Raw genomic sequence first — 20685 nt, 5'->3', positions numbered from 1 at the left:
GCATCATCCCTTTATTCTATTAAGAATTTTTGTGTTATTTGTTCATTATGTAAATTTAGTGTGTGGAGGGTAGAGTGGGTGTGGGCGAGAGGGGGAGAGGGAAGAGACAGAGAACACATCTAGTTTTGTTACTAAGGTAATACTGGCTTCACATAATGAGGTTGAGAATGGTTGTGTTTCTTATTTTCCTATTTTATGGAATAGTTTGAGCATCATTGTTAATAGTTGATAGTTCATCTTTAAAGATCTGGCAGAATGTGGTGGTAAATCTGCCTTATTCTGTACTTTTCTTTCTTAGAAGACTCTATTATTATTTTACTCTCTTCTTATTCTAGATATTTGCATTCTTTATATATTATTTTATTAAAATTTCTAGTTAGGACTCAAAGAATTTGGTTTCATTGTGACATTTTCACAAGTATGTCATTATATTGTATTTGTCCCTTGACCACCCTCCCCAATTCTCAATCTTTTACTCTTGTTTGGTCACTTACCCACAAAATAGTCCCTCCTCTTGCTTTCATGTCACATCTATACCTTATTACAGCCTACTGTTTGATCTCTTTAGACTTCACCATCTTCTCTCATTCTACTTTATCCCCCATATATATGTTGTTGTTCTTGTTTTCTTAAGACAGGATATTATTATGTAGCAGTGGCTGTCCTAGAACTCACTATACATACCAGGCTGGTCTCATCTCACAGAGATCCACCTACCTCAGCCTCCTAAAAGCTAGGATACAAGGAGTGTGCCTCTATGTCCAGCTTCCACATATATAGGTATATAGAAGTTCAAATCTATATTCTGCATGTAAGAGAAAATAAGCAACATTTGTCTTTCTAAGTTGGCTTGTTTCATGGAACATAATCAACTCCAGTTCATTCATTTCCTATGAATATTTGTTTTTATTTTCTTTATAGCTATTTGATTTCCATTTATCTGTTGATGGTACCTCTGCAAGTCAGATTCTCCTCCTTCTATGGAATCTGTTATTTCCTGTTGAGTTGCTTGCTCCTTAATGACTTTACTAACTGTATTTTTACCTTTCTATTACTGTGAAAAACACCATGACCAAGGCAACTTAGGAGGAAAGATTAATTTGGACTTATGGTGCCATAGGTGTGAGAGTCACTTGTGGTGGGCAACATGGCAGCAAGCAGCAGGCATGGTGGCAGGAGCAGAATACCAAGATTCCACAGTTTGATTCACAAGAAGGAAGTCGAACAAGTGAGCTGGAAATGGCACAAGGCATTTAACTTTCAAAGCACGCTCTCAATGCCATTCTTCCTCCAACAAGGTCACTTCTCCTAAGGCTCTCCAAACAACACCACCAACTTGGGGACCAGGTATTCAAATGCCTGAAACTACTGGGTACATTCAAATCATCACACTAACATATAGTTTAAAGACTATATTCTTTGCCAGCCATGGTCTGTCCAATTCTCTGTTCCTTAAATACTGTTCAGCTTGTGGTGTAGGAGTTCCTACAAAAGCTTACAGCCAGCATGGAAATGACCTATGAGAAACAAGATGGAAATCTGGTTCATTGTGACTTAGTTAACTGGTAATGGTTCAAACTTCTAAAGCCAGACACTAGGCAGTTTATTTTAGCCATATATAAGTATATTTCCTGATGATAATTGACTGAATCCTGTGTGTACAACAAAATTTAAGACTTGTTTACATTGAAACTCATGAAACTTTGAAAGTGCATATGGCTTCTTCCATAAAGACGGGTTCTGTGAAGTCAGAAACAATGCTCAAGATAAGAGTCTAGAGAGAATGAGTGAGGTAAATGCAATGCCTGTGGGAGTCAGGAGTGGCCTGACCCTAGGATAGCACAGAGGTTACCTAGGCTGTTGTAAAGCGCAAGTGACATCTCCCATAAGGATGGGTTTTATGAACTGAGAAGAAATTCTCAAGGTCTAAGGGAGGAAGAGTCTTAGGGATGATAGTCTTCGGGATACAGGTGTGGTCTGGCCCTACAGATAGTGGACTGAGAAACAATGCTCTAGGTCTAGGGAGAGAATCTGGGAGAAACAAACATAATAGTCTGGGGTACTCGGTGAAGCCTGGCCTACAGATAGCAAAAGATTAGCAGGTCATAAACTACATCCTTCCCCAGCATTCCATGTGGAACACAGACAAACATCTACTTCCTTCGAAGAGATAAGCCTGTGGTTTAAATTTCCTGGTTTTCCTAGTGCTTATTTGTGTACACAAGGACTTTCTACCCTCTCCCTATTTCATGGATGCTTGGAGTAAAATATATGTGTCAAAGTATAATGTCTCAGTCTTTGCAGATTGGCTTTGTGTTGGGATTTCCTTTAGTCGTCGTTAAGTAGACTGTTTACAACTATACCTAAGCCACCTCTTCCTGTTTCTCAATTTCCGAAGTCCACCTAGAAGTAAAAGCTTGGAGTTTTTGCAGCCTTTTAAGAAGAGGCATCACATTTTTGAATGTCTGCACGCCCCTCTCAGTTCTGTGATACACATGGTCGCACTTAATTAGCCTCCTTCCACCAGCTGTCTGTTTGGTCAACCTTCTCTTGACCAAGCGTGGAAAAGACCAAAGTCTATGGATGAGAGAAGCTCACTTGTCAGGACTGGAATGAGACAGTGTGTACACAGAAGGATGAGTGAGGACAGTGAGTTCTCCAGATGGAGCACGGCCAGCTTTACTGCAGGATTCAATATGTAATGAGATTAGTTTAGATGAGCCACACGCAGAAGGCAGAAGTCAAATACCGGTTGAAAGCTGCACATTAGCATAGCGCAGTTCACCACATGAGAAACGACTACAATGAGAAGGAGGAGCATGGGGAGCAGGAGCTGCAGCACAAAGGTGAACAATGGCCACCAGCTGACAAAAGGAGTGAGCTCGGGATTACAAACACTTGAAAATGCGGCCGAAGAGAAGACATTTGGACGCGAGCTCGACAATGAACTTGATTTCAAAAGTATTTTTACACCTGAAACTCTTTAAAGAACCAATCAATATAAGGGAAAAATCCTTTCTTGCAAATTTTCCAGTTAAGAGTTACAAACTTTTGAGGGGAAAATACCGTATTTTAAAAGATCATGACACTTATTTTCACAGAACTGAGTTTTTTTAGAGACTAAGACATTCTAGTCATAATTGAAATGAGGGTGTTGTAAGAGTCATCTGAAACTTTTGCAAAATGAATCTCTTATGAGGAATCTCTTGAATAAATGTACAGTTAGCTAATTCAATGACGAATTTGCCATGCATGGTTATAGAATGATGTGGTTAGACAAGTTTATAACTGCTGTTTCTTCAAATTTCAGTTGACTATTAGGAAAGGAGAGGACTGCAGTTAGCATCGAACAGCTTTTTGTTCTCATTTCTCTTCTGTACTTACTGATTGTTTGTAACTGGACATGAAGACAAATTTCAAAAAGTGGAGTACATGGGGCTTAATGGGATAATCAACAAATGTGGTCGAGAGAGCATGGAAGAAACTCTGTGTCATGGTTGCCAAATAGAAACATAACAATAGTGGTGATATTTAAAATTTTAGAAGGAAACAAAGCTAAAAAGCACAAGTGAAATTAATTTTTAATTAATATTTTATTATTTAATTTGAATTTATTTAATCTAATATATGAAAACATTTCCACTTCAGCATATTATCCATATACAATTATTAACAAGATATTTTTTATTCCTTTTTGTATTTCATTTTCTGAAGCTAGTGTCTTTATATTGAAAAATAATTTTTCTGAAAATGTGTTTGGATCGGTTTCCTTTTCTCCAACTTCTCCCAGAATTTCCTTATATTTTTATCCCTCCCCTCCCCTTTCTTTCAAACAGCAAAACTACAAACAAATCAGAATTAACAAAAAAGAAAGAAAATAAAAGCACAACACACACACCAAAATCCATAAAAACACAAAATTGGAAAGCCTACAAGTAAGAGAACAACCAGACAAAAATGCTATTGAGTTCGTTTTGTTTAGGCCATCTACTTCCTTCTGCATGTGGATTGAATGATCTAATCTCATTACATGGTAATTGTCTTTCAGTTACTTAAAGCTGCCTGTGCTCCATCTTCTGTATATACATTGTCTCATTCCATTACCAACAAGTGAACTTCCCTCACCCATAGTCTTGTAGTAAATGGCCAAAAAAAAAAAAAGTGAAGTAGGGCCTCCAATTAACTTAAAAGCAATTATGCATAAAGAATTCATAAATCTGTTTACCTGGACTTAACACATATCATATACATGCACCATACATTACATGGTACCTCACTAATAAGTACAGCTTTATTTATGAGTTTCACTTAAAGATAAGTAAATGAGAACCAGAGCAATCCACCTGATGTACCAAAGAACAATTAATCTTCACTAGTATTAGTCTCCAGGCAACTCCCCTCTTACTCACTTCATTCTTTAAGATTTTCACGTTTTTAGGATGTGTTTGTATATGTGTGTGTTTGTGTGTGAACACTCATGATATGTGTGCATGTGCCCACGAAGGCTAGAATCCCCCTGGAACTGGTGTTATAGGCCCCTCCAGCTCCTCCTGTGTCCCCTTCCCATATTCCCTACAATTCATGACCTTTTTGATAATTATTGCTGTTGTGTACACACCAAAAGCAAAGCAAAACAAAAAATTGTTATGGAATATTATTTTAAGATGTGTTACATTTGTTTATGTTGTGCTACATTTGTTTAATGATGCAAAGATGTGCTGCATTCTTTTATGTTGCATTTGTTTAACTCTGTGAAACTGTGTTACTTTGTTTGCCTAAAACACCTGATTGATCTAATAAAGAGCTGAACAGCCAGTAGCTAGGCAGAAGAGAGAAATAGGTGGGACTGCCAGGCAGAGAGAATAAATAGGAGAGAGAGAAAACAAAGGGAGCGAGAAAGGGAGAAGGAAAGGAGGTTACCAGGGAACAGCCAGACAGCCACATAGCCACACAGCAGGCCACGGAGTAAGAAGTAAAGAAAGGTATATAGACTAGAGAAAGGTAAAAGCTCAGAGGCAAAACGTAGACAGGATAATTTAAGAAAAGCTGGTTAGAAATAAGCCGGGCATTCATGAGTAAGAATAAGTCTCTGTGTATTTATTTGGGAGTTCTGTGGCAAGTCCCCAAAGATCAAAGTGTAAAAACAAAAAGAACCAACTACAAATAATGACTCTAGTTAATGTTGCCTGCATGTACATGTGTATGGTTAGAAGTGACCACTTAGGATTGGGAAATTTGTTATCAAGGGGCTCATCTCTGAGGAAAGCTAATTCTCTCTCCTTTAGCAGCTGTTGACTGCCTGGGGCTCTTCATCTAGATGTGCAACAGCCTTGTGAAAATTTCCTGTATCCTCATTTCCATGTCCACTGTGAAGGTCCTATGCAACCATATTTAGAGTATATGGGTGCAGCACCCCAGTCATGTCAGGAACACTATCTCTCCCTGCAGTTGTTCTGGTCCTCTGAGTCTTACAGTCTTTGTGCCCCTCTTCTACAATGATCCCCAAACTTTAGTTATAGGGGTTGTGTTGTAGATATTCCAGTTGGGTGTAGGCATACAACAGTCAGTTGCTCTCTGCTCTTTGGTCAGGTGTGGATCTCTGTAATACTCCCCCTCTGCTGATAAAAGATGCTTCTTTGATAAGGGCTGAGAGGTACACTTATCTTTGAGTAGAAATCTAAATATTGAAGCTGTATTGATTCTAAAAAATGATAGTAGGTTATTTCTTAGGGTTATGACTTCTGCAAGCACAGGCTCTTGACTGGGTTTACAGAAACAGGAATTAGCTACCTCCTCCTGAATGGGTCTTAAGTCCAATCAGACAACTGTTTGGTAGTCCTCAGACCTAACTGCCACTTTTGCACTATTGGGAAATCCTGTCAGTTCATTTGTTATTGTGGTTCTCGGGTTGACAACTGGGTCAGACTCTTAATAACTTTTCTCCCTAGGCAGCTTGCATAGCACCTTTGGATACACTGAGAACTAGCCATTAAGAGAGGAGGCTTCCAAGTCGGGACTGTAACCAAAGTGCATGGTGTCTTCAGCAATAGGGCCATGCCTTCAAGTTGTGGGAGGTAATCAGGGGGAATGGAAATAACCTATATTGTTTTGAGGGATCTCCTGGCCCTGGGGGGATTTTTGTTAGATACTCTGTGGCTCTTGGGAGAACATTCTCACTCCTATGTTGGGTGACTCGTTTTCAATATATCCTATACTGACTCCTGAGTGCTGGGATTAAAGGCGTGCGCCACCACCGCCCAACATATAATGCATTTTAAATAAGCTTATAAAATAATGTATTTTCTTACGGGTTTTTCAAACATTCTTAGTGTTCTTTATCTCTCTTTCCTCCCTTTCCCTCTGCATTACCTGTCCTTACTGCATCAAGCCCCTCCCCGTTTTCTCTTTGCACCCTTCCCAGCGCCTGTGCGCTACTAGTCCTCTCTCTGTACTCCTCCTCCCTTCCTCAGTGGTCTTTTTCTACTTTCTTGACTTTTTGTTACTCAAGTTATATATGCAAATCTGAAGATTCAAAACTAGTAACAAGAATTAAAAGAGAGCATGCAGTATTTGTCTCTCTGCTTCTGGGTTACCTCACTCAGCATATTATATTCCAGTTCCTTCCATTTGCCTGCAAATTTCATGATTTCATTTTTTTTTCAGCTGAATAGAATTCTGTATCATATCTGTACAAACCCACATATTAAGAGAAAAGAAGAAATCAAGTTATCGGATTTTTAACACAGACCAAATGTATCATTTAGAAAAAACTCAAATGTTCATTCAAAGAATAATTTTAAAACCACAAGCTTGTGTGTAAAGGGAAGGAAAAAGTATGACTAATGAAAGGCCTGAAGAAATAGCATCTAAAATATGTTCTTGCTCACTGTTTTGACTCCATCCCCCATTTCTCTCACTCTTAACTGTTCTGACCAAAAAAAAAAAAAAAAAAAAACCAAAAATGATTTAAGACTGGAATTCTGCTTGCCTTATCATCAAGTACACACAGATGGTGATGGGACTATGTCCCATTTGTATGATGGTGTTTTAAACAGGAGTGATACATAACTCACAGTAAACCTGCAAGGGATGGCTGGAGGAGCTAGATGTAGTATATGGGGAAGTCTCTGGAGACTAGAATCTAGTCCCAACTCTACTGCTTTCAGAACAGTAGTCAATGAATCATAAGCTAGTTGACATTTTATTGTAAACAGACTTTTTATTAGGTGACTTTTGTCCAATGGTAGCTTACCTAAATATTCTAAGGATGTATAAGATAGGTGTCTTATGGTTTCCATTGCTGTGATAAAGTACCATGACCAAAAATCAACTTATGGATGCAAGGGTTTATTTTATCTTATAGCTTGTCATGCATTGCTGAGGGAAATTAGGACAAGAAACTGTACGCAGAAGCTGATGCAGAGGCCATGGAGGAGTGATACCTACTGGCTCGCTCATCATGGTTTGCTCAGTCTGCTTTCTTATAACAACCAGTTGTAGGACTACCAGCCCAAGGATGGCACCACCAACAATAGCCGGGGCACTCCACCACCAATCAATGATTAAGAAAATGCTCTACAAGCTTGTCTACTGCCCTATATTATGGAGGTATTTTCTCAATTGAGAGTACCTCTTCCCAAATGACAAGATGACATGAAACTATCCAGCACAGTAGGTCATGCAAGCTAAGCTATGAGATTCAATAAGTTAGATATATTAAAATACTTTTCTTTCCCTTTCTTTCTTTCTTTCTTTCTTTCTTTCTTTCTTTCTTTCTTTCTTTCTTTCTTTCTTTCTTTCTTTCTTTCTTTCTTTCTTTCTTTCTTTCTTTCCACATCGCCCTTCAACTAACTTTGTAGCTGCAGATGATCTCTACTGTCAGCCAACTCCTCCTCCTACCACCTCCCAAGTTCTAAGTTTGCAGGCATGCAACATCATTCTCAGTTTTATGTGGTGCTGGGGAGTGAAAGGAAGCTAGGCACACATTTACCAGTTGGCCTATATCCCTAGCAGAGAACTTTCAGGTTAATGATATTTTTCATAGTGGGTTAACTGGGATATAGCTTTGTCATCAATTTCACTAATTTTTATCTCTCTCTTTTTCCCCTGTCCTCTCTTCTATCTCCCATTTTCTTTTCTGTCCACAGTTACTGTTTTGAGCCCAGTAGAAAAAGGTAAGTGTGTATTGTGAACTGTGTTGGTTAGAAATGTATTATGTATCCTTTTCTTTTTCAAAAAGCGAATTATATAAAGTCTATAAACTGAGCAACTTTACCAAAAATATACTTGGTTTATTAGAACAATTAGGGTGATTTATTAAATGAAGCTTACTCAGAAATAGAGCAAATCATATTTTTGATGGCCCTTTTGGCTATAAAATAGCAATTAGAAATGATCAAGATTCATCATGAGATGGACACAGGTAATCACATTATCTTCCACAGTGACTCCTAAGCTCTCTCTTGTTCTGCCATTATTGTTCTAGATACCTGATCTTTCTTCCCAAACCATCCCCTCTCTAAGATATAGAGTGAGGATCCCACAGACCTTGACCATCACAGCTCCTGTATATTTTTGTGCTCCTCTCAACAGATCATCACCATCTTAGCTTGATCTACATACATTTTTTAAAAACACTGAGGCACTTTGCATTTAAAATGTGTAAGTGAATCATAAGTCTCCATGAACAATTAGCTCTATATTATAAGTAAGGTCCAGAGTATATATAGTGTAGTTTATAATGTCACTTTTAATTCTCATTTCATGAGAGTTTGTTGTTAGAATTCATGGACCTTCCCAGCATTCAAGATCTGCTGTGTTACCATTCTGCTTTGCTATTTATTGGTCATTTAACATGGATAACAGAGCAGTAGGAATGGAAGACAATGGATAATAGTACTTAAAAGTGTGGACTCTAGAGCCAGATTGAATTTACAGCTTGGTTCTTTTTTTTTTTCCTAATAAAATATCTTACCCTCATCCTATTATTTGCATACATAATAGAAGCAATAATACTACCTAATTTGTGAAGATGTTATGAAGACAGTTTAATTGCACATAAAGCAGTTAGAACAAAGGTGAACAGAGCACATCCTAAAAGCTCAATAAACATGTACTGTTATTGTGACAGCAATAGAGCAAGTCTTAAGTTGCCATTCTTATGTATGGTTCTTACAGTCAGAAATCATCTTGTATAAATACTAAATAATTATAAATATTTTCCATTACAAACTTTCAATACCAGCTGGATGGGGTTAACTTAAGTGATATTCTACCATGAAAAGCATAACAATGTTCTTATTATTCCAAATAATAATAACTTATTGTGCTTTGTATCTTGCTAATACAAAAATGTATAATTTTATTGTCTCTTCTGACTCTAGGAATCCAAAGTTCTTTTCCCCTGACAATTCTTAAATTTATCCACACAGTAATCAATGACATTAGATTTTGCATCTACATTCTGTACTGGGGTATAGTGGAATTTAGGAGACAGAAGGTATAGGTTAGAGATCTAGCTGTGCCATTTGCTAGCTCTGTGACCTTCATTGGGTAATTCACCTTTTTTGAACTTTAATTTCTATAAAAAGTAGCAGCACTTTGGCATCTCAAGGCACTACTGTAAACTAATAAATATCTGTAGCTAGTCTGCTTGTTAGAAATCCTGATGTAAAAGAGTAACAACAGCGACATTAACACCTAACAAAGCAGACTTGCTATACACAGTAAGCTAATGACTATCTGAGGTCCCTAAAAACTCTGTAAATTTGTGACTTGTCTCCAGTAACACTGAATCTTTAAAGTAGAATTAAATAAGTAACATGACAGTCAGGCAGAAAGGAAATCTCCAAATTGCATGACTTTTTATTGTCTCCAAAGTTGAAGAAAACTATAGTCAAACATACTGGAAAAGGTTTGTATTCTTGGTCCACTTTATGGCTCCTATACTGGGTTAAATAGTCTTCCAGCAAAATTCATGGCCACTTGAAATCTTGGGGCATGTCATTATTTGTAATAGAATTTGGGGTCATGTGTGTAATCATGTCAAGATGAAGTCATACCAGATTAGTCTAAGTCTCAGTAATTTGTGTTCTAAAGGAAATTTGCATTTGTAGAAAGATAAAAGACCCACTGTCAGGAGGAAGAGTGGTCATGGTGCCCTTGAAGGAGCATTGAAGTTTATCTGCAACCAAAAGAAGTTAGAGAAAAGCAAGAAAGCATTTGGTACTGGAGTTTTAAGCAAGAGTATACTCCAGAACTTTAAGGGAATACATTTCTGTTTTATAAACTGTCAGGGACCAGACTCAACAAAAACAAAAATACTTGCCAGGGTAGAGGCGTGGGGATTTAGAAATATAGCAAAGAATATGAAGATGCAAATGAAAATAATAAAATGGAGAAACAGAATAGTATCAGCAGGGAATTTCAGTGAGTACTGGAATTCACCCGAATTAATTTCCAATTGCTTAAAATACCCCTGGCCCCAAAATGTAGGAATAAGACAAAAAAAAAAAAAAAGAAAGAAAGAAAGAAAGAAAGAAAGAAAGAAAGAAAGAAACCTGCATTAACATGATACAAGGAAATGAACATACCAATTGAAGGGCATAGCCTACTTCCATAGTTAAACATTCTGTTGCTAGAAAAAAACAAGTCACGCCCACATCCTAGACCAAAACATTCTGTAGGCAAACCACTCCCTGGGAGAAATCCATTGTTATCTCCATAAATGGGGCTGGAAATTAGTTGAATCCTTAGACTTTTGTTTGAGGTAGAAGCATATCTACTTCTCTATTCCTTAAATACAAGGTCTGGATATTAGCCACACCTGTTGATGATAACCTTGCAAGAGCAGAACTCTCTGCTCTAAATCTAGGTGGGACCTTTGTTTGAGGTAGAAACACAAACCTTGAAGGAATAGAGGTAAGTTCCAATTCTCTGACCTTTGGACAATGTGGAAATAGGCTCCACAGTAAACCATCCAAGTTTAGTTTCCTAAAGCCCCAGGAAACCAATAATGTGCCTAGTAAATTTAAAATTTCAAAATTCTTTTTTAACAGTGCTTTAGAAGTTAGGAGACTTGTAACATTAACAGATAAGTAAGACTTTGGTGTCAGACCTTCCTGGGATTAGTTGACTTTGCCACTTCCCATGTATATGACATGGGGAAATTAAACTAGGTTTCACTTTCCTCTTTTGTAAAATGAAGATAACACTTACCTTCTATGAATATTCTGAGCAAATAATTTAGCATTGTGCCTGGTATATGATAAATAGAAGTAGTAGTAGGTACTATTGCTGTCTGATGATAATAATTGCTGGTACTAACATTGGAAAGGAACTGGAAGGTTCTTCTAAGAAGTATGCCATATTCCAGGACGATAATTCCTCATGATTCCACTTGTGAATAGATGGTCAAAATTCGTATATTCATATTGTAGAACAGTTGAGATTTAAAGAAATAAAATATTTTTACTTAGTAATGTTGATTCTTTTTTTTAAAATATTTATTAATTTATTGTGTATACAATATTCTGTCTGTGTGTATACCTGCAGGCCAGAAGAGGGCACCAGACCTCATTATAGATGGTTGTGAGCCACCATGTGGTTGCTGGGAATTGAACTCAGGACCTTTGGAAGAGCAGGCAATGCTCTTACCCTCTGAGCCACGTCTCCAGTCCCAAGTAATGTTGATTCTTGTGAAAAAGAATAGAGGCTAAAGTCCAGGTCATCTGCAACAAATATCACAATGATAGATACTGTAATGGAAAAATTAAAAATGCTGCAGGATCCCCATGGCGGCAGGCAGCAGAAATGCTGTAGGTCCCAGTGGGTCATATGGCAGCAGGCAGCGGGCCCTGAGAACAGCCAGTCCCAGGCAGAGATGGCTGCCTGTGCCAGAGCAGTGGCTGGTCCCAGGCAGGGAGACACATGGCGGGAGCGTAACAGACAGAGACATGGATAGACACGCCATGCAGAGTGAGGTTGGATATTTATTCAGGGGGTTATGGAGGGGGAAGTGAGAAGGGGAAAAGAGCAGAGAGAGAGAGAAGAGAGAAGGAGAGAAGAGAGAGACAGAAGTGGGGGGAAAGGGGAGAAGTGGGGAGAGAGGCAGAAGCTGCCTCTCTGAGAGGAAGACAGAAAAGAGAGAGCTCAAGCTGGAAGCTGAAGATAATCCTGCCTCAGCCAATGGGGGAAGGAGTGGACGTGGCTTGTCTCTTAAAGAGACAGAACAATAATTACAGATACTGTATCAACTTTGGTGCTTCAGGACTCTGAAAAAATTTTAAAGACATAACACCCTATCTTATTTTATACTAAAAAATGATAATAATATATTTATTTTGCTTTTATAAGTATATTATAAAGATGCTTTTCCTTACAATGATATTATGTTGAAGATCTTAATTGCAAATTTTTCCCTTTCCTAACCCTGAAATGAAGATTGTCTTAGCTAGGGTTTCTATTGCTGAGATGAAACACCATGACCAAAAAGAAAGTTGGGGAGGAAGGGGTTTATTTGGCTTACACTTCAACAGCACTCTTCATCACTGAAGGAAGTCAGGACAGGAACTCAAACAGAGCAGGATCCTGGAGGCAGGAGTTGATGCAGAGGCCTTGAAGGGGAGCTGCTTACTGGCTTGATTTCCCTGGCTTGCTCAGAATGCTTTCTTATAAAACCCAGGACCACCAGCCCAGGGATGGTGTAAGTGGAGACTGCTCTTTTGTTTTCCAGTCACCCAGACCTGAATAACCACAGAAAAAATATATTAATTAAAACACTGTTTGGCCAATGGCTTAGGTGTATTCCTTGCTAGCTCTTACATCTTGAATTAACCCATTGCTATTAATCTGTGTATCACCATGAGGCTGTGCCCTGCCAGTAAGATTCCTGCATCTTTCTCCTTCACAAGCTACATGGCTGACTCTGCCTTCTTTCTCCCTGCATTCAGTTTAGTTTTCCCCATCTAGCTCTATTCTGCCCTGCCATAGGCCTAAGCAGCTTCTTTATTAACCAGTGGTAATAAAACATATTCATAGCATACAGAGGGGAATCCCACATCAGGATGGTACCATACCATGGGCTAGACCCTCCCACATTTATCACTAATTGAGAAAAAGCCCTACAACTGGTTTTTGTGGACGCATTTCCTCAACTGAGGCTCCTTCTTCTCTGATGACTCTAGCTTTTGTCAAGTGGACACACAAAACAAACCAGTACAAGGATCAGAGATAAGCTAACAAGTAGAAATTTAATAAGAACCAAGAATGAAGTAAGGCTAAAGATAAACTTAAGAATGACATGCACATTAGGAATGATCCATCATTCGGTCCAATTATAATTAAAAGTAATACACTGTTCACAGTTGCTCATCTTTGCAAAACACCATTAATCATTGTAAACAAAAGTTCAGTGCATCCTCTGCAGATTCATTAGATTTTTGAAGGTTTGCATTCTAAATTCTCTGGGTTCTTCCTTAAAGTTAAATGATTGCAATTACTTACCTTCTCAAAAATGGTTGAACTTTATAAATATTAAAGCTATTGTGGACTTGAGTCCCCCCCAAAATTGATGGATGGTGTCTACCTCCCTGAACTCCAGAATATAACTTTATTTGAAGTAATTAAGTTAAAATGAGTTCACTGGAGTAGGCTCAAATTCAGTATGATTGGTGTCCTCAAAATAGATGGAAATTTGGACACAGATGGGTATAGAAGAAGACCATATTGAAGACAGAGGAAGAAGATGGCTATGTACATGCCAGAGAAAAAGGCCTGAGAAGGAAGCAACTCCTTTGATACCTTGTCTTGGCTAGTCTCCAGAAATATGAGAAAATTAATTTCTATTGTTTAAGGCATCTAGTCTGTAATATCTTATTGCAGCCTAAGAAAACTGATACAATAGCTCAATTGAATGGCTTGAAAACCCAGAGCATGGAAATATCTGCTTTGTGTCAGTTTCACAGTTATGCTAATCTTAATTTATAGCAGATACATTAAAATATTCCAGGATTGCAAGAGAGAGCTAAGAGAAAAGACCTTATGAGAAATCTCAGCATTATTTTGAGCAGTTTTCTGAGTACTGTTTTTCTTTTCATTATTGTTATTATGATCATCATCATCATTGGCTTTTCAAGACAGGATTTCTCTGTGTAGTCCTGGCTGTCCTGGAATTCACTCTGTAGAGCAGGATGGCCTCGAACTCACAGAGATCTGCCGGCCTCTGCCTCCTAATTGCTGAGGTTAAAGGCATGCACCACCACTGCCGAGCTATTGTTTAATATTTTAATCAATTATTCAAGGCAGAATCTTGGTATATAGCTCAAGCTGCCCTGGAATGTACGATCCTCCTACCACAGCCTGCCAAGTGTTGAGATCTTCACTTATAAACCACCGCACACATTAAACTTTGTGTCTTTATGGCATTGAGGATTAAACCCAGGACATGATAGGAAAGAACTCTGCCACTGAACTGTGTCCCCAGCCAATGATATGGTTTTTTGTTTGTTTATTTATTTAGTAGAAATTTCTGCCTCCTCCCTGCCACCGCCTCCCATTTCCCTCCCCCTCCCCCAATCAAGTCCCCCTCCCTCATCAGCCCGAAGAGCAGTCAGGGTTCCCTGCCCTGTGGGAAATCCAAGGACCTCCCACCTCCTTCCAGGTCTAGTAAGGTGAGCATCCAAACTGCCTAGGCTCCCACAAAGCCAGTACGTGCAGTAGGATCAAAACCCAGTGCCATTGTTCTTGACGACTTCTCAGCAGTCCTCATTGTCTGCTATGTTCAGCGAGTCCGGTTTTATCCTATGCTTTTTCAGACCCAGTCCAGCTGGCTTTGTTGAGTTCCCGATAGATCATCCCCATTGTCTCAGTATGTGGGTGCACCCCTCGCAGTCCTGAGTTCCTTGCTCATACTCTCTCTCCTTCTGCTCCTGATTTGGACCTTGGGATTTCAGTCCGGTGTTCCATTGTGGGTCTCTGTCTCTGTCTCCTTTCATCGCCTGATGAAGGTTAATATTCAGGAGGATGACTATATGATTTTCTTTGGGTTTACCTTCTTATTTAGCTTCTCTAGGATCACGAATTATAGGCTCAATGTCCTTTATTTATGGCTAGAAACCAATTATGAGTGAGTACATCCCATGTTCCTCTTTTTGGGTCTGGCTTACCTCACTCGGGATAGTGTTTTCTATTTCCGTCCATTTGCATGCAAAATTCAAGAAGTCATTGTCTTTTACTGCTGAGTAGTACTCTAATATGTATATATTCCATACTTTCTTCATCCATTCTTCCATTGAAGGGCATCTAGGTTGTTTCCAGGTTCTGGCTATTACAAACAATGCTGCTATAAACATAGTTGAACATATACTTTTGTTGTATGATAGGGCATCTCTTGGGTATATTCCCAAGAGTAGTATTGCTGGGTCCAGGGGTAGATTGATCCCGAATTTCCTGAGAAACCACCACACTGCTTTCCAAAGTGGTTGCACCAGTTTGCATTCCCACCAGCAATGGATGAGTGTACCCCTTACTCCACAACCTCTCCAGCAAAGGCTATCATTGGTGTTTTTTACACCAATTCTGACAGGTATAAGATGGTATCTTAATGTTGTCTTGATTTGCATTTCCCTGATCGCTAAGGAAGTTGAGCATGACCTTAAGTGTCTTTTAGCCATTTGAACTTCTTCTGTTGAGAATTCTGTTCAGCTCAGTGCCCCATTTTATAATTGGGTTGATTAGTTTTTTACAGTCTATTTTCTTGAGTTCTTTATATATTTGCCACCATTGCCCAGGTAGAGTTTTTAATAATGCATGATTTTTGAAAGAGACATGCTATGCATCTGCTCAATGCTTGATAGCTGTAATACATAAGAAATAATTTTTAGAAAGGTAAAATCCCAAATAGAATCAGTTTGAAAATGGGAAATAGATCTAAATAGACATTTTTCCCAAAGAAGACAGCCAAATTTTCAGTGGGTACATTTTATAAAGCTCATTGTGACTATTAGGGAAAATGAAGATTAAGCCGAAATGAAATATTCACTCCAATAAGAATTGCTGTTTTTTTCTTAAGAAGACAAAGAAAGTGTAGAAGTGGCTCAGTGGTTAAAGAGCACTAGCTATTCTTTAGTTTGATTTGTACTCCTATAGCTGTTTTTCCTTATACTTTGGAAACCCTGTTCCTATGGTTCTGTGACCTAGTTTTTTACTTACCATTTTATGCTCTCTAGTAATACATGCAAATATTTTTTAAAAAATTTATTGATTTCACATCATGTACCCCAATCCCATTCATATTCTTCATCCCTTCATATTTTCCCTCTGCCCTTACACCACCCCCAAATAAAATAAAATAAAATTTAAAAGAAAAAAAATCTTGTCAAGGAAGCTGTATTGTGATATAGCGAGTCACACAGTATGCACTTTTTCTTTCTTTTTTTTTTACTGTAGCTTAAACTTTATTTACTTATCTTTTCTTTTTTTGTTACTTTTTAAAACAGAATACATACTATCTTTTTTTCCTTTTACGTGCCAATCCCAGTTCCCACTCCTTCCCTTCCTCCCATTCCCTCCTCTACCCTCCCCCCAATCCACTCATCAAAGAAAGTAAGGGACATTGCTTTGGGGAAGGTCCAGGGCCCTCCCTAATATATCTAAGTTGAGCGAGTTATACATCCAATGAGAATAGGTTCCACAAAAGCCAGTACAAGTAGTAGGGATAAATTCTGGTGCCACTGCCACTGGTCCCACAGTCTACCCCAGCCATACAACTGTCACCCACATTCAGAGGGACTAGTTTGATCCTATGCTGTTTCCTTCCCTGTCCAACTGGAGTTGGTGAGCTCCCATTAGCTCAGATAAACTGTTTCAGTGGGTGTACCCATCATGGTCTTGACCTCTTTGCTCATATTCTCACTCCTCCCACTGTTCAACTGGACTTTTGGAGCTCAGCCCAGTGCTCCAATGCAGGTCTCTGCCTCTGTTTCCATCGATTGCTGTATGAAGTTTCTATGGTGATATTTAAGTTATTTATCAGTCTGACTACAGGGCAAGGCCAGTTTGGGCACCCTCTCCTCTATTGCTTTGGGTCTTAACTGGGGTCATCCTTGTGGATTCCTAAGAATTTCTCTAGTGCCAGGTTTCTTGCTAGCCCCATAATGGCTCCCTCAATCAAAATATCTCTTTCCTTGCTCTCATCTCTGTCCTTCCTTCATCTCAACTATCCCATTCCCTCAAGTTCTTCTCCCCTTTCCCCTCCTCCCTTCCTCTTCCCCTTCCATCTTTCCCATTCCCCCCACCCCATGCTCCCAATATTGTTAGGTGATCTTGTATATTTCCCCATCCACATGGATCAATGTATGTTTTTCTTAGGATTCACCTTGTTACTTAGCTTCTCTAGGATCATGAACTATAGGATCAATATCTAGTATCCACTTATGAGTGAGTACATACCATGTTCATTTTTCTGGGTCTGTGTTACCTCACTCAGGATGTTTTTTTCTAGTTCTATCCATTTGCATGCAGATTTCAAGATGCCATTGTTTTTACCAGAGTAGTACTCTAATGTGTAATTCTGCCGTATTTTCTGTTAGGTATATTCCGTAGTGCGTGCTCTCTGCCGATGCAAAAATCCCAATCAAGCTAAATCACAACAAGCCAGATTAAAGGATATCCAGGTTTAATGGGATTCCTGTGCTCTCGGGTGGCCTTGAGAGGAACTGGGAAGCCACAAATGTGATGACTGGGGGTGGTGAAAGAGGGAAGACCATGAAGGGACTTTCTGGGGAGCAGTTTAAATAAACTTGAGGAGTGGTCAAGGTTTGGCTAGCCGCCTTGACACTCCTCTGGGGAGGGATAAGGTTTGTCTGGTCACCTTGACACTCCTCTGGGGAGGGGTCAAGTTTTGGTGGGCACAGGGGCAGGGCCTCCAAATATGGAGGTTAGAGACTGGGATTTACATTCCAGGCTGTTTGTACAAGGGGTGACAGGAAACTGAGGTGATATTTTGACCAACATTTAGGCTCTCTTTGGAAAAAGGGGCATTGACTCAAGTCTGGCTACTTACTGCAGGCATGGGGCGACATGGGGAAGGGGAGAGCTGGGTGTTGGTAGGTCCATGCCCAATGAGAGGTGTAGCGGAAAAGGCATCCTGTGTACTGTCATCCTGGAGACACCAGACATCTGTTCGTTGGGGGAGGTGAGAAGGCAGGTGTCGTGTGAGGTCCTGCCTATTGAAGTTTGAGAGACCTAGGAGTTAGCTAAGAATATCTTGACCCAGTGAGGTGCTGGGCAAGCAGGTATCACTAAGAAAGGATGATAGAAAAATGGTCCTGCAAAAATGCAGGGCAGTGGCAAAGTTTTAAGTGGGGAGAAATAAAATGGGTAGCCAAGACCGTGGCTCCCGCTGGGGAGGATGGATCTAGCCTTGTATATTGGACCATGGTCTCTTGTAACCAATTTTAAAAAATGGCTGGATTTTTAAAATTAACTACTTTTTCTGAGACCATTTCCATACCCTGAAGGAGGCAACAAACCATAATGTTTTGCCTCTGTAATGAAACTCTTTACTATAAGTAGAAGGATTAGTAAGAAAGGAATCTAGCCACTTTTCTATCTGAGAGAGATCTGAAGAGAAAAGGGAACATGAACTTTTTATAGTGCCATCTGCTCCCACCACTTCCCAGAAGGGGCAGAGAAGGGCCTAGTTATGGTAGGATCCAGTATGGGAAGAGACTGCAAAGTATCTATCTCTATATCATATCACCATTTAAATGTAAACAAGCATTTATAAATAATGATTTGGAGAATTTGGGCGTAGTTTTCTACAAACTGCTTTCTGCTTTTTGTTGGGCAAAGTAATTTTGGGGGGTGTTTGTGGTTACCTTTTGGGGAATCTTGGTCCATCAAAACACATTAGTCTGGAAGTAATCCACAGGTTCTCATCCTCTGTGGAAACAAAAGAAGAACCTCTTTTCCAAAGCAACAAATCCTTAAACCCAAATTTTGAAGTCAAGATACCCTTAAAATATATATGTTGGTTTAGCTTAACAGCCCATACAATGAAATGTCTCTCTGTACTTAGCTCATTTACAGTCAAAAAATCAAAGAAAACACAATAATATACATAATCCAGACTCTTTGTGTATATTTTATCTTTATGTGGCTTATTATTTTTTTACTTTATTACTTTTCCTAGAAGTTTACTCTGTCTCTTTAAAGACTTTGTTTTTTAAATAATTTTCTTCTTTTTATAACTCTCTATACTCTTTTTATTCTCTCTCCTAATTTATGTACATTTGTCCATTACTGTGACCCATTTAGAGGTCTTTTTTCATCTGAATCTGTCTTTATTGTGTATCTATAATTATTTTCTGACCAGCACCACTTTTTAAAACGCAAAGCAGTGTGGATAGGGCTGAGGCTGCTTTGCCTTTAAGCTCCACCCAGTCCAACATGGCAGAAGTATGTTCACTGCCGTTGAGACTGCTGGGTGGGAGCCATGCTCACCACCTGAACTCTAGGAATGATTTGGCCCATGCTGCCATCAAGTAACTTGCAGCATGCTGCCCACAAACCCCATTTAAGTGCTTGGCCTCCTGAAAGAGCCAGAGTTTGTTGTGGCAACACATACCTGGAAGCAGCCATTTAGAAACTGCATGTTTTTGTGTTTGTTTTCCTACCACTAAATCAGGAAGACTTCTCTTAAAGGATTCATGGTGCTCCTACTCGCTGCCAGCAAACAGAGACTATTTGAAAAAAGAATGCTCTCTTAGGTTTTATGAATGGAGTCACCCATGTTAGTGCCAATTGTTGGAGGCTGCTCATTTGTTTCTCAGCTGCCCAGACTCCTGAAATAATCACACAAAAACTGTATTAATTAAAATACCGCTCGGCCAATCACTTAAGTGTATTTCTGGCTAAGTCTTACATCTTCAATTAACCCATTTCTGTTAATCTGTGTATCACCATGAGGTGGTGGTCTACCAGCAAAATTTCAGTGGGCTCCATCAGAGGCATCTGTCTCCTGTAGCAGCTACATGGCTTCTCCTGACTCCTCCTCCTCCTCCTCCTCCTCCTTCTTCTTTCTCTTCTCTCTCTCTCTCTCTCTCTCTCTCTCTCTTTCTCTCTCTCTCGTGTGTGTGTGTGTGTGTGTGTGTGTACATAGACATGTATATATGTATATATCTTTTCCATTCTGGTTATATACTGTTAAGCCATTGGCCAAAAGCAGCTTCTTTATTGACTAATAAAAGCAACACACATACAGAAGGACTCCCCCACACCATCCATCTCTTTTGATTGATTTTAGTTTGAAGTCTATTTTGTTAGATAGTAGGATGGCTACACTGACTTGTTTCTTAAGTCCATTTGATTGGAAAATCTTTTCCCAACCATTTACTCTTAGGTAATGTCTGTCTTTAAGGTTGAGGTGTGTTTCTTGTATACAGTAGAAGGCTGGATTCTGCTTTCATATCTACTTTCTTAGTCTGTGTTTTTTATAAGTGAATTGAGTCCATTGATATTAAGAGATATTAATGACTAGAGATTGTTAATTCCTGTTATTTTTCAGTGGTAGTTTGTATTTCCCATCTTTGGATTTTGTTGGTATGAAGTTATCTGTTGCCTGTGTTTTTGTTGGTGCAGTTAGCTTCCTTGGGCTGGGGTTTTCCTTCTAGTACTTTTTGTAGA

The 20685-nt window shown here is 39.1% G+C and overlaps 1 protein-coding gene across 1 annotated transcript in view; it reads left to right on the top strand.

Moving 5' to 3' along the window:
• The window catches only part of Zdhhc15 (zinc finger DHHC-type palmitoyltransferase 15), a 114428-nt gene that overhangs the window by 16828 nt on the left and 76915 nt on the right, over positions 1–20685 (top strand). Inside the window, exon 2 of the mRNA XM_057760415.1 lies at positions 8148–8174. Within this exon, the coding sequence (XP_057616398.1) occupies positions 8148–8174 (27 nt within the window). The remainder of the gene's footprint in view (positions 1–8147; positions 8175–20685) is intronic.

This window comes from Chionomys nivalis, chromosome X (assembly GCF_950005125.1).
Source record: "Chionomys nivalis chromosome X, mChiNiv1.1, whole genome shotgun sequence".
In the NCBI taxonomy this organism is placed as follows: domain Eukaryota; kingdom Metazoa; phylum Chordata; class Mammalia; order Rodentia; family Cricetidae; genus Chionomys; species Chionomys nivalis.
This window is presented reverse-complemented; position numbering and strand designations above follow the sequence as displayed.